The 12,441-nt window shown below is 34.7% G+C and overlaps 1 protein-coding gene across 2 annotated transcripts; it reads right to left on the reverse strand.

Moving 5' to 3' along the window:
* Positions 1-1,284: 1,284 nt before the first annotated feature.
* Positions 1,285-8,371, reverse strand: LOC107762196 (putative disease resistance RPP13-like protein 1). 2 transcript variants are annotated; one of them, XM_075244856.1, is made up of 5 exons: positions 8,142-8,371; positions 4,038-8,041; positions 3,862-3,942; positions 3,628-3,697; positions 1,285-1,482 (listed from the first exon to the last, which is right to left on the reverse strand). In XM_075244856.1, the coding sequence occupies exon 2, from the start codon at positions 8,030-8,032 to the stop codon at positions 4,067-4,069; it is 3,966 nt and encodes a 1,321-aa protein (XP_075100957.1). In that variant the 5' UTR covers positions 8,033-8,041; positions 8,142-8,371; the 3' UTR covers positions 1,285-1,482; positions 3,628-3,697; positions 3,862-3,942; positions 4,038-4,066. The 2 variants fall into 2 exon arrangements, with proteins under 2 accessions (XP_075100957.1, XP_075100956.1); XM_075244855.1 differs by lacking the exon at positions 8,142-8,371 and having other exon boundaries at positions 4,038-8,135.
* Positions 8,372-12,441: the final 4,070 nt, after the last annotated feature.

Below are 12,441 nucleotides of genomic sequence, written 5' to 3' on the forward strand. Positions count from 1 at the left end.
CCCAAATTCCGTGGTTCTAGCACGGTCGCTTAACCGTTTTTATACTTGGCTTAATTATCTTGATTTACTAAATACATTTTTTCTTGTTGCATGATTTTATTACCGCCTTTGTTTAGATTGTTTACAATTATAGACCTTCCTTGAAACGAATCACGCGTACGTATATTCGTATTATATATTTTTTATAAATGTAAAGAATCGTGTCACGCATACGTGTACACAATAAGATTGAGAATATTTTTATATTTTTATTATAAAAAAACTTATGTTCGAAATTGTGCTTAAAATAAAATTAAGAACATTTCGTCGCTCTCGTATGATTAAATAGTGAACTGCACATCTCGGGTTATATGAAATTAATTTAACATCCTCCGAAGAACCCCTTTTTATTAAAAGTTTGCTCGAAGTTACGCGAACGCATAATCCGAATTGCCTTTAGAAAATGTAATTAGGTCACGCGAATGAATCCCTAATTCCACAAAATATTCTTGCTGGTAATATAAAATTTCTACAAATTTTTATTATATCCATCTATTTTAATGTGAAAATCATGGGAAATCACTGATTGAGATGCCTCTAGATTTTCTTGAAAAGAATTTAAAATTTATTAGGTGTCGACCACAGGTTATATTTTAAACGTATGAATTATATACCTCAAAACTATCTAAATTTAATGAATTAATGATATGAAAAATAAATAACGTGCAACTAAATTTATCATTTTATTAGTTAATACAGTATTCGTATACAAAAATAAAACAAATTACATGCAAAACTAGGAAAGAATTAATTGGATAAACAACTAATATTTTTCGAAGAATTTTCATTGTTCTATTCGGAGCGGACTCTTTTTGTATATCTTCAACTTAAAATGTTGCAATTCGTATTTATAAATCTCACCCCTTTCTCAACAACTGGTTTTTAGTTCAAAGTTCTGATTATTTGGTTAATTTTGCTTACGATGATTGAATTTGTAGTATACATCTGAACCATTCGCAATATTCCAACATCGTAAACGTAGAGGATTATATCAATTCACCTTTCACCTATGGTTATACACAACCGTTATCACGCCATATACAAACAAAATACAACTTACATCATCTAGCTTTTGTTCGGATATTTGACGAGATACGCTAATAATGTAGTTTCTTGATATTTATATACTATCCTATACTTAACCAACCATATCACAAGATTTAATTAATGGCCAGCTTTCTGCCATATTCCCTAGCTTAGAAATTCAAAAATAAATGTCATCACTAAACTTCAAAATAAATGAGATTACCGCAGAATTTATACTACTTTAAAAGGCAAATTGGCTAATAGTTTATCATGTCAAGTATAATACTATATTAACCAACTAAAACAAAATTGAAACCTAACTAATAGATTTAAATGAGTAGAGGACATAATTGCAATTCTAAACTTCATTTACTTGCGATGTTGAAGCTTTTCATGACATGATCTACAGATATCTACCTGGAAATGAGGGTAAAGGAGGTAAGGTTCAGCAGTCACAGCAGCAACAAAACCACCAGAAAAGTGCCAATGATTTAGCAGATTTGAGCCAAAAACATCAAGACCCGTGAAAACAGACGAACAACAACAGAAATTTTATGAAAATTTCAGATCCAATCAAACAGTATCACCAAACAAACCCAGACAGATATGAGGAAACCATATTTCTGACTTCTCTTATTTTTCTTTTTTATTTCAGATTCTGTGTGTGTGTGTGTGCTTTTTTTTTCTGTTCTTCTCTTCTTTACTGTCCTCTATATCTGTTCTCTCTATCTCCTCTCTATCTCTTTTTTTCAGTTTTTCTCCTCTCTCTCTATTTGTTCCTTTCTGTTCTGTTCTCCTTTCTTTCTTCTCTGTTTTTTTTTTGTATGTTCTGCCCTCTCTACTGATTTAGCCATTTTTAGATCTTTTTTTTATGTATATCTCTCTCTCTGTCTCTATTTTTTTCCAGTCCCAACCCCCTTCTTTATACAAGTCTGCCCAACACTCCTTCTTTTAAAAAAAATCAGAAAATCCCACTCAAAATCTGTTTTATTACTTTAATCCAATTAAGGAAAACTTTTTTCCTGATTTTCAGCTCCTTCCACTTCCTTTGGCTCCCCGTTAGGATTAATTAATAGCTATTAACATTCTACTACTAGCACACTAATACTAACATATTATTCTTACTGTTTCATTCCCAAAATATCCCTGAAAATCCCTTAATATTACTGCCCCCAGACTAAAACTGCCCAAATTTAACAATTATCTAAACTAAACTGTTTAACAGCTAATGAAGATTCGAGCAGTTCCAGGAAGATTCGAACCATGCTACTAACAGGTTCATGACGAGGATGGACAGGGGAAACTATGGTGTTAATTTGGAAGCCATCGGAGAAAGTTGGGTTTTCAGACCAAACTTTGATCGAAGATTTGAGATGTTGTGGCCTGATTCGAGGGAAACTAACACCAGATCCGTAAAGAGGGTGTTGTGAGGAAGCTATGTTGTTAAGATGGGGTCATTTGGACCACCGGAACCGCCGTGAGGCGATTTCCGGTGGGCGGTGCACGGTGGTGGACGGTGGGGTTCATCTGGTCTCTCGAAAGAGACGATGAACAGGACATGGGGGGTGTTTGGTTTGGGGGTGGGGTATGTTTTAGGACTTATATACGGGGTGGGGTGGATGGACCATGGCCGTTGGATCAACTGAGATCAATGGCCTGGATCAATTCTCTTAAAAGGAACGATGTCGTTTTGAATTTGGTTGGGGTATGGTTTGGCCCGGGGTAAGGTGGATCGGGTATAGAGGATTGATCGGGACCGTTGGATCTAACTAATCAATGGTCCAAATTGAAAGCATTCAAACAGCGTCGTTTAGGAGACTGCTGAGAGATCTGGTCCTGGACTAGGTCATTACACATTTTGGGCCTCATTTTTATCAATTAAAACGGCCCAACCCAATTTTTGTTTCCTATTTTCCCTTTAATTCCTAATTATTAAATTCCTAATTTTAATTATAAAAATCAAAATCACCCTTACAAAAATATTAATTACCCTTTAACAACCACTAACACACAAGACAAAACATTAATCACACAATGACACATTTAAATGACAAAAATAAGATAAATGCATAATTTTTTATTTCCCTCTTCTTCTTTTTTTTTTTTTTTTTGTAAAACAAACCTGTTAATTCCTAAATTAAAAAACTAAATCCTAAATGCACATGCAACACATATTACATTATATTATTTTTTGTATTTTTAAATGCATTAATAAAATTACACACGCACATATACCTATGCAAACAAACAGGAAAACCGTACAATATTTCCTAAAAATAACACATAATTAAAGAAAAGACCTAATTTCAGGAGTTATTTTGGAGTAATTCGTATGAGGCAAAAATCACGTGCTCACAATAGGGCACTTGAAAATTTTGACTGGGAAAAGATTTGTAAGTACATTAGCATTACGTTATGTTATCAGCTTTCAACTCACACTAGACAGATGAAAGCTCAAAATTGAACATGTTCAACTCTAAACCACCTCCTTTCTCAACTCAGTGGAAAAAGGGAAACGACAAGAACAATACGTTGCTATTAAGATGAAAGTTCAAACACTACCTGAACTAAGAATCCTGAAGTAAGATTCTTCAAAGTTTGAAAGACAATGCATATCCCGCGGTTCACATATCTGCGTATATGCATGGTAAAAGATTTATCGTTCATTAACATTACATTATGGTACAAAACTTTCAAGAGCAAATTATTTCAATGTTCCTACCTATACCAGGTTTCTTTTACAATGTTTCAGCACATTTATAAAAAATTCTGTAGTTGCAACATATTACTACGTACCGTTTTTTTGTTATCTAACTTGAAATTCATCCCTCTCTGAAGCTGATTACACGGCGTCATAGTGGAAATGGACACTATACACTGCTCAACATGATTTAATAATGAAAAAGAAATAATAAACAAGCCAATAGAAGTAATGAAAAAAAGAAAACTACTGAGAAAGAAGAATCACTTACATCTGTTGTTGCACCATTCCTTTTAATCATTACAGGCATTCACCATCGATATATATTTCGGATATATGAGCAAAGTAACCCCCCTTCTCAAATTCTAGACGTGGTTTTCTCAACGGACATTCAGAAATAGATAGTTCAAAGATGGAAGGTGGCATTCCTTTTAATGGTAGGGGTTTGAGATTAGGACAACGATCGATACGCAGCTCAATGAGGGAAGAGGGCAGCGCTAATTCTGGAAGAGAATGGAGATTAGGACACTTGTCGATCCTTAGACATTGAAGCGAAGTGAGGCTCCTAAGACCTTCAGTCGGTAGTGAATGGAGCTCAGGATGATCATATAATGATAGGTAACAAAGAGAAGAGGGAAGCCCTTCTTCCAATAGTGACCAAACTTGAGGTAAACTACCAATAAGTAGATGTATAAGAGAGGTGAGATTTTTGAGAACTTGGCTGCTCAATGTTTTCAGATTGTAAATCATAAGAATTCGAATTGAGCTAGGAAGCTCCCAATTTTCATCAGCAAGAATCTCTTCATCACTGCCATCATGAAAGATGGTTAACTCTGTGAGATAAGGGAGTCTCTGTAAATGCCATTGCTTTCGGCCATGCACCAGTTTCTTGCAATCGTCGATCACAAGGACTCCTAAGCTGAACGGTAAACCTTCTTCAGGAAAGGACTTGATTTCGGGACAATTATGCAGTTCCAGTTTTTTAAGAAATGGAAGGAGTTCCTGCATACGTTCTGGCATCGACTTCAGCTTCTGGCAGTCTCTAATAACCAAAGTATGCAACGATGTCATCTGAGTCCCGCGTGCCACTGAAAGTATTTCAAGATTCTCACATTTATAAATACCGAGAACTTCAGTCGCAGTGGGAATCAAAAGCCTTGTAAGGCGGGGGCAACCATCCACACTCAAAGAGTGTGCTCTTGGGACCAACTCAGGTAATATATCATCTATGGAATGACACCTATGTAATCTGAAGCTCTCGAGAAACATGTTATGTCCGCTAGTAATCATCTCACTAACTGGCGACTCCAATTTCAACTTCCCACAACGATACATCCATATTCTCTTTAGAGTATCTGGTAGACTGCTAATAGGTAAGGAGGTGAGAGCGTGACAATCAATAATATATAGTTCAGCTATCTGTTTCAGCCCCTGAAGTTGGGATGTAAACAACTCAGCACGATTAAAAAGAACTCCAAGCTTAGGAGAACCAACTACTCGAAACATTTTTAAATATGGAAGTTGAACAGGTGTCTCCAAAATGAGTTGAGGACATTTTGAAATGTTCAATTCTATCAAAGAAGAAAGATTTTCAGGCAACTTCCCCATCAACTTGGGGCAATTTTCAATTGAAAGGTCCCGAAGTATAGGGAACTCTCCATTTCCAAGTAGATGCCACTGCTTCCACTCCAGCATCTCTGAAAATTCCAGCTTCTCAAGAGAGTTAAAGGGCTTATTGAAAAAAGAAGTGCCATAGAATTCTTCGGTCACCTCTAATACTCGATGCATCCCTTTAATAGTAAGGAATTTCAAAGAAGAAATTTGTCCTAGAGCTGGCAAGGAATCACAGTCCTTGCACTTGATAAGAGACAATTTCACCAGTTTAAGAAACGAAGGATAAGCTAGCCAGTTAGGAAATTTTGTCCCTCTATATCCAGTGATTTGGAGTTCTTTTATGTTTGTATCTGGTTGTAAATCATCAAGTATATCTCTTTCAATTTGTGAATTGTCAGCAATACTCTCACTCCACTCCAATGATAACTCCTCAATATATTCCTTCTTCCTCATGTTTGCCTTCTGAGCTTCCTTTCTATCGACCACATTTTGCAATGCTAAAACCGATACAGAACCATACAAGTTATGTAGTTCACCCAACTCTCCAATTATTGAACCACTGTATCCACCCAGAAGAAATCTAGCTCCCCGTAACACGTGGAGGCTTTTCAACTTACTTGGATGTAGAGACAACTTCAAGAGAGAACTGCCGCTAATGTCAAGATGACGCAAGCTGATCAAGTTTTCCAATTGCAGCGGTAACTCTATGAGATAATCACACGATGACAAAAGTAGTGTCTCTAAGTTATACAATAGACAAACTGAATCTGGTAACATTTTTATCATTGTCCGAGAAAGATCCAAAAATCTTAGGAGTTTTAATTTGATAAACAAGACACTTGGCAACTCCTTGATAGCATAACGAGACAATGACAATGCCCTTAAGGATTTTAGTGTTGGCAATATGTTATGCAGCACCCTCTCGCTTAGCTTAATTGAACTATGTGGTTGGATACTTAACGGAAGCAATGTCCTCAATTGTTCCAATTTGTAAAGGGGTTTCAACTTCTCAAGGTCACCATGGTCCATTGAATATGACAGGTGTCGACTTCTTTCCAACGTATGAGATGGTTCGTTGTCTTCCAACCTGATACAAAGTTTTGCAGATGCAATTTGAGCCAAATCATTGACAAGGTCATGCATTTGGTATTTCTCTATGTTGCTTCTTTGAGTAGAATTTGGGACCCTTTCAAACAATGATCTTGATTTCAACTCGAGAAAGCATTGGATGCTAGAATCTTCAATATTTTCATCTTTATGGAACCGCTGTATGAGACCATTGGCAATCCACAAATGAATAACTTGTTCTTTGCAAAATGAATAATCTTTGGGAAATATTGCACAATAGGAAAAGCATCGCTTCAAATATGCAGGAAGATCATTGTAGCTCAACATCAATGCTGGCAAGATGCCATTTGGACAGTTTGGTAATTCCCATGTTTCGCTTCTTAAAATGTGCCTCCACTCTTCAACATCCGATTTGGAGCGTAACAAACCAGCAAGTGTCTTTAGAGCTAACGGCAATCCATTGCATTTGTTTGCAATTTGTATTCCAACATGTCTAAGTTTTGAAAGGCCCTTAGGATCCCTGTTTTCTAATGCATGTCTTTCAAATAAATCCCAAGAAACTTCACCCGACAGAGTCCCGACCCTAATTGGCCCACTTCCCATCATTAAGGCAATGCTTTCTTTGCGTGTCGTCACAACGATCTTACTTCCTTTCTCCCCTTGTACAAAAAGATTTCTCAAGTCATCCCACTCATTATAGTTCTCATTCCAAATGTCATCTAAAACAATAAGAAACTTTTTTCCCTTTAAGTTTTCCTTCAATTTTATCTGAAGCTGATTAAGATTGTTATCAATCATAGAGTCAAATGAGCCAATTTCTTGAAGTAACCCTTTTGTTATTCTAAAAGCATCATATGGTTCAGACACACAGATCCAAGCTTTCAAATTAAAATGGTCTTTCACCTTGTTCTCATCGTTGTAAACAGCTTTAGCAAGTGTTGTCTTGCCAACCCCAGCCATTCCAACTATAGGAATTACAGTCAAATTTTTTCCGTTTGCATCAACAGACAATAAGCGGTCAACCAATTCCATTATTTCATTCTGCCTACCAAAGATATCAGATTCATCAACCACAGAAGTTGAAGGTTTTCTAGTTTCTTGTTTACTCGAGTCAAGATATGCCTTTAGGTCAAGGCGACCAATTTGCTTTTCCAACTCCTCCAATGTTTCAATGGCGTCCTCCAACTTCTCCTTTATGTTAAGGAAAAATTCATCACTCAAGCACAAGTTGAGGTCACTTACTTGCTGGTTGCTTGTTTCTCCAAGATTTTGATACTGACCTTCCACCTTAACTCTCAGAACTTCATAATTGATTTCTTCCATTAAGTTTTCAGCACTGTCCACAGCATCTTGAAGCTCAATAAGCCACTGGCTCACGTATTGATTTGATGCCTTCTTATTCTCTGCATCACATAGAACAGCCTGAAGGCCAAGCAAGGTAATTCTCAGCTTCTTTAATAATCGAACATCATGTTTGTCCCTCTGAAACATCTTCAGCAGCTCGCCCTGAGGAGCAAGCCTATCAAAGAGAACATTCAAAGCTGAAGATAGAAATGCACCTCCAACTGCTAAGCCAATCTCCATTTCTGAAAGCTGCAAAGCACAACAAGGAACAAGAAAATGCTTAAGAACTTGGAGAACATTAATATTCCTATCATAAACTAGCTAGTAGCTACTAAAAACTTTATTTTACCTGTTCAATGCCAAGAGTACCTCTCGAACTAGTATGGTTTGTCTAACTGCCTTACTGTGTGCTTTAGCAAATGTTATTTTCAATTGCTATGACTGTATATAGCTAGCAGTCATGGAATTAGATGATAAATTTTATTTTTCTCTTTCAAAAAAGAAATTCATGTGTATTAGTGCTAGGTCTGCCTTTTGCTTTTATCAAAACTTCATTATAGGGCATGGTGGGGCCTACCCTAAAAGTGTTCTTGAATTATATTAGAATTCTGTTATTAATTATAGCTTAAGTTTGGACTGATCCTCTACATTCTTGAAAGTGGAATCCTAAGCACTACATTTTTTGTCTCGTTTTCACAACTTAGCTGTCTCCCTCTTTATTTTGATATATATTAAAAGATCAGAAAATTTAAAGGTACAGAGTTTTGCATTATTTTCTAAACTTGCTACTAAAGCAACAGACAAGTGCTTGGTAAATAGTAAAACTAAGCTGGACACTCCAAGAAAAAAAGTAGCATATTGAACAAATACAAGAAAAATCAAGAAGTGTAGATTAAGGGCTAGTCCCAAATAATATTGAATGAAACAATAGAAGGCCTTTACGGCCTTTAATTACCACAGCAAAAATTTGTAAAAATTATATGGGGTAGCCATTTTTTAAAGTGGTATTTACTTAGTGTTACAAGTTCAAAAGTTAAGGATATGTAGTCTTGAAGTCCTGTAGTTAAGGATATGTAGTCTTGAAGTCCTGTAGTTAAGGACATGTAGTCCTGAAGTCCTGAAGTTAAGTTCAAAAGTTAAGGACATGTAATCCTGAAGTTAAGTTCAAAAGTTAAGGACATGAGCAGAAGGGTATTTTCGTTCGGGCAGTTAAAAATTATTAAAGCAGTGGCTAAAGACTAAAGACATTTTAAATAGTGGCTTAAAAGTAAATACATGTGCTATTAGTGGCTAACCGTTCACTTCCCCCCAAAAAATTTTGAGTTAATTCAGGGGCGGAGCCACAGTATTGGTCGCAAATTCGGCCTGTAAAAAATTCAATAAATATATACAAATTATTAATTTGCCCAATAACTTAAAAGAATTAAAATTCCGAACTCATAAGATTCAAATTCTAACTCCACCTCTTTGAGCTATAATAATAATAATAATAATAATAATAATAATAATAATAATAATAATAATAATAATAATAATAAATACAAACAAATCACGCTAATTGAACGATGAAAATATTTTCAAAATGTTGATCGACTGTTATATCCTTAAAAAGTTAAAATACTTCTTCAAAAAATAATTCCATATAGGATAAAATTGTAATATTAAAACGTTATCTAATATGAATTTGCATCAATGTCTAATCTTAATCAATTTTAAACTTCTCACATATTCGGAAGTTCCAAATAATAACAATTCAATACGGACAAGAGCACTTTCAATCACATATCACCACTACACGGAAAGTAATTTCATAACACTTTTCAGAATCTTGGCCTGAATGTTTGGGAATATTAAAAATATTTTCTTAATCGGCAGTTTAAATTGATATCCTGTTCCGATTGGAAAAGTATTACTATAACTTTCCTTAACTTTTAAGTTTGAGCAGGAAATTTTTCTTATTTATTATTAATAGCATATCTATTTCATTGGAGAAATTCTACCATAGGAGAATCTTTTGTAATTGTAAAAACTACTGGAGGGTCAATAACTAGAGCAAATCTACGAATTATGATTTATGAAAAAGAAAATCACAACTACCTAATGGAAGATATAAAAGAATATTTTACAAGTACACGAATTGCTAAACAAATGATCAAAATAATACATTCATAAACAGTTATTTTAAGAAGAAAAAAGAAAAGAAGAATCAAATACTAAGCATATGTCTTACTCCTTCCGTTCCAATTTATGTAAACATGTTTGACTGGGCACAGAGTTTAAGAAAAAATGAAGACTTTTAAAATTTGTGGTCTTAAACAAATCAAAAAGGGGTCCAGAGTATTTGTGTGGTTATAAAAACTTCTCATTAAAAATACAATTGGAAGTTTAAGTTAAATTGTATCCAAATTTAAAAAATAGTCATTCTTTTTGAAACAGACCAAAATAAAAATAGATTTACATAAATTGAAATAAAGAAAGTATAAGTATTTAAGGAACAAAAACCATTAATGAACAAATGCATAATTTTGACTAAATGCGTTTTTTAAAGTTGGCAAAATACATACTTTACCCATTGACCTTGTCCCCAAATCCCTCTTATACACCTGTTAAAGACGGGAATAATATTATACACCAAATTTTTTAAAGCTATGTCAATTACACACTACTTCGATGTTTGACCATATCTGCTTAAAGATTGCTATTACACGCGTCAATCAGCGTCTCACACATTTCATAAATCGAAAAAAAAAACTGAGAAAAGCCTCTCCCCCCCCCCCCCCAAACTCCTCATCTTCCCAAAGAATAAAATAGAGAAAAAAAATCTCACCCCCTCCTCATCTCTCCAACACCATCATCTTTTTCACCATCACCGTACTACCACCAACTCTTCCACTACAAGCACCTTCTTCCCCAACTATAGTTTCAGATCTTTACCCGATTTTTAACAAATTTTAACAACATCCATCACAAATCCTTAGAGAAATTTCAAAATCAAGCTCAAACCCAAAGCTTCAAACTTGTTAATGGTATTTTGTGAATTTTATCAAAATTAATCACCTAAGTAAATTTTTATTCAACAATAATCACCAATTCAAACTAATTTTCTAGGTCATGGAACACCAAAATTAACAAGACTCGATTAAATTTTCAAGCTTTTTCAAAAGGTCAATAATGGTAATTTTTACAAGACCCAATAGCCCCATTTTTCTTCTTCTTTTTCTTTTTCTTCTTAATCATGGGGGTTGAAGAGACGAAATGAGAGAGATAGACAAATCTAGGATGGAGGTTGGGAAAGAAGACGAAACAGGGGAGGGGATGTGGGGGGAGGGGGGCGGGTAGGAATCGCTGGGTATGGGTTGGGGAAGAAGACATGGGTTATAATTTTTTCTTTAATTTGTAAAGAAAATAGTTAAAAAAGGGAAAATTTTAAAAAAATTCAGATGAATTTTGTAGTTTTCACGTGTCTTTTTTATGTGTAATACACACGTGTAACACATGACAAAAAAGGTGTGTAATTGACATACTTTTAAAAGTTTTGGTATGTAATATTATTTCCGTATTTAATAGATGTGTAAGAAAGATTTGAGTACAAGATATATATTTTAAAGACCACCGCAAAAGCAACCAAACCACAAAGCCAACAAATGGAAGAAGGCACGCTAACCAACGAAGAAGAAGACCTGCTCTCATGCAACACGCACAGACCAAAAAATTGTAACACACATTTAAGAAGACACATGTCAAAAAAATTGTAACACATTTATGGAGACACATGTCAGTTATAGAGATACATTAACCCAAAAACAAACTTTTTATCCCATGAATTTTGATTGCACAATTTTTAGCAACCTTATTAGAAGAGGAAAACGACAACCCATCACACCACCCTAACTTCATACCCATTACAATAGCGGACAAAACAAGACTATATGAGCCCTGGAAGCAATCCGTAATCATCAAATTATTAGGAAAACGTATGGGCTACAACTTATTATGCACAAAATCCAAAAAATCTAGAATGCATCAGAACCCATAAACCTCAACGATTCAGGTAATGACTACTACCTAATCTGGATCTCATCCCATGACCACTGCTAAAGAGCCGTAAATAACGGACCTTGGTTTATTGGCTCATAGTACCTTAGTGTCAGGAAATGAAATTCAGTCTCAATGCAAATCACATTAATTTTTCCACAATATGGATACACCTTCAGGAATTACCCACTGAGTACTACGTGTTGAAACAAAAGTAGTTTTAATATCTCAAAAAAAATTATTTAAAATTATGTCTAGGTTCATTCTCTTAAAATAATATTAATTGGTCTTAATACAAAATGTAACTAATGGCATAATTTTCAATTACAAATTTGAAAATTTTAAAACTGATGATTGAAGGAAATAACTATGTTTTTAATGTTTGGTATTTGATAGCTTTCAACGATTCAACGTTATGGACTTAAATGATTATACCGGTTTCTTTTTGGAATTGAATTCTTAGTATTGAATTCTTAATGATCTCTTTAGGCATTGAATTCTTGGCATTAAATCTTTAATGGATTTTACCCTTTTTTTATTTTTTTTATTTCAGATGTCCATCTTCTTTGGACTATATATAAAGCTATCTGCTTGTGTTCCCGGTAGAAGTTTGG

The sequence above is a fragment of the Nicotiana tabacum genome, chromosome 22, assembly GCF_000715075.1.
Source record: "Nicotiana tabacum cultivar K326 chromosome 22, ASM71507v2, whole genome shotgun sequence".
Lineage (NCBI taxonomy): Eukaryota > Viridiplantae > Streptophyta > Magnoliopsida > Solanales > Solanaceae > Nicotiana > Nicotiana tabacum.

Excerpts from the sequence above, each read along its gene's own strand:
- LOC107762196 (XM_075244856.1), bottom strand. The coding sequence starts at position 8,032 with ATGGAGATTGGCTTAGCAGTTGGAGGTGCATTTCTATCTTCAGCTTTG.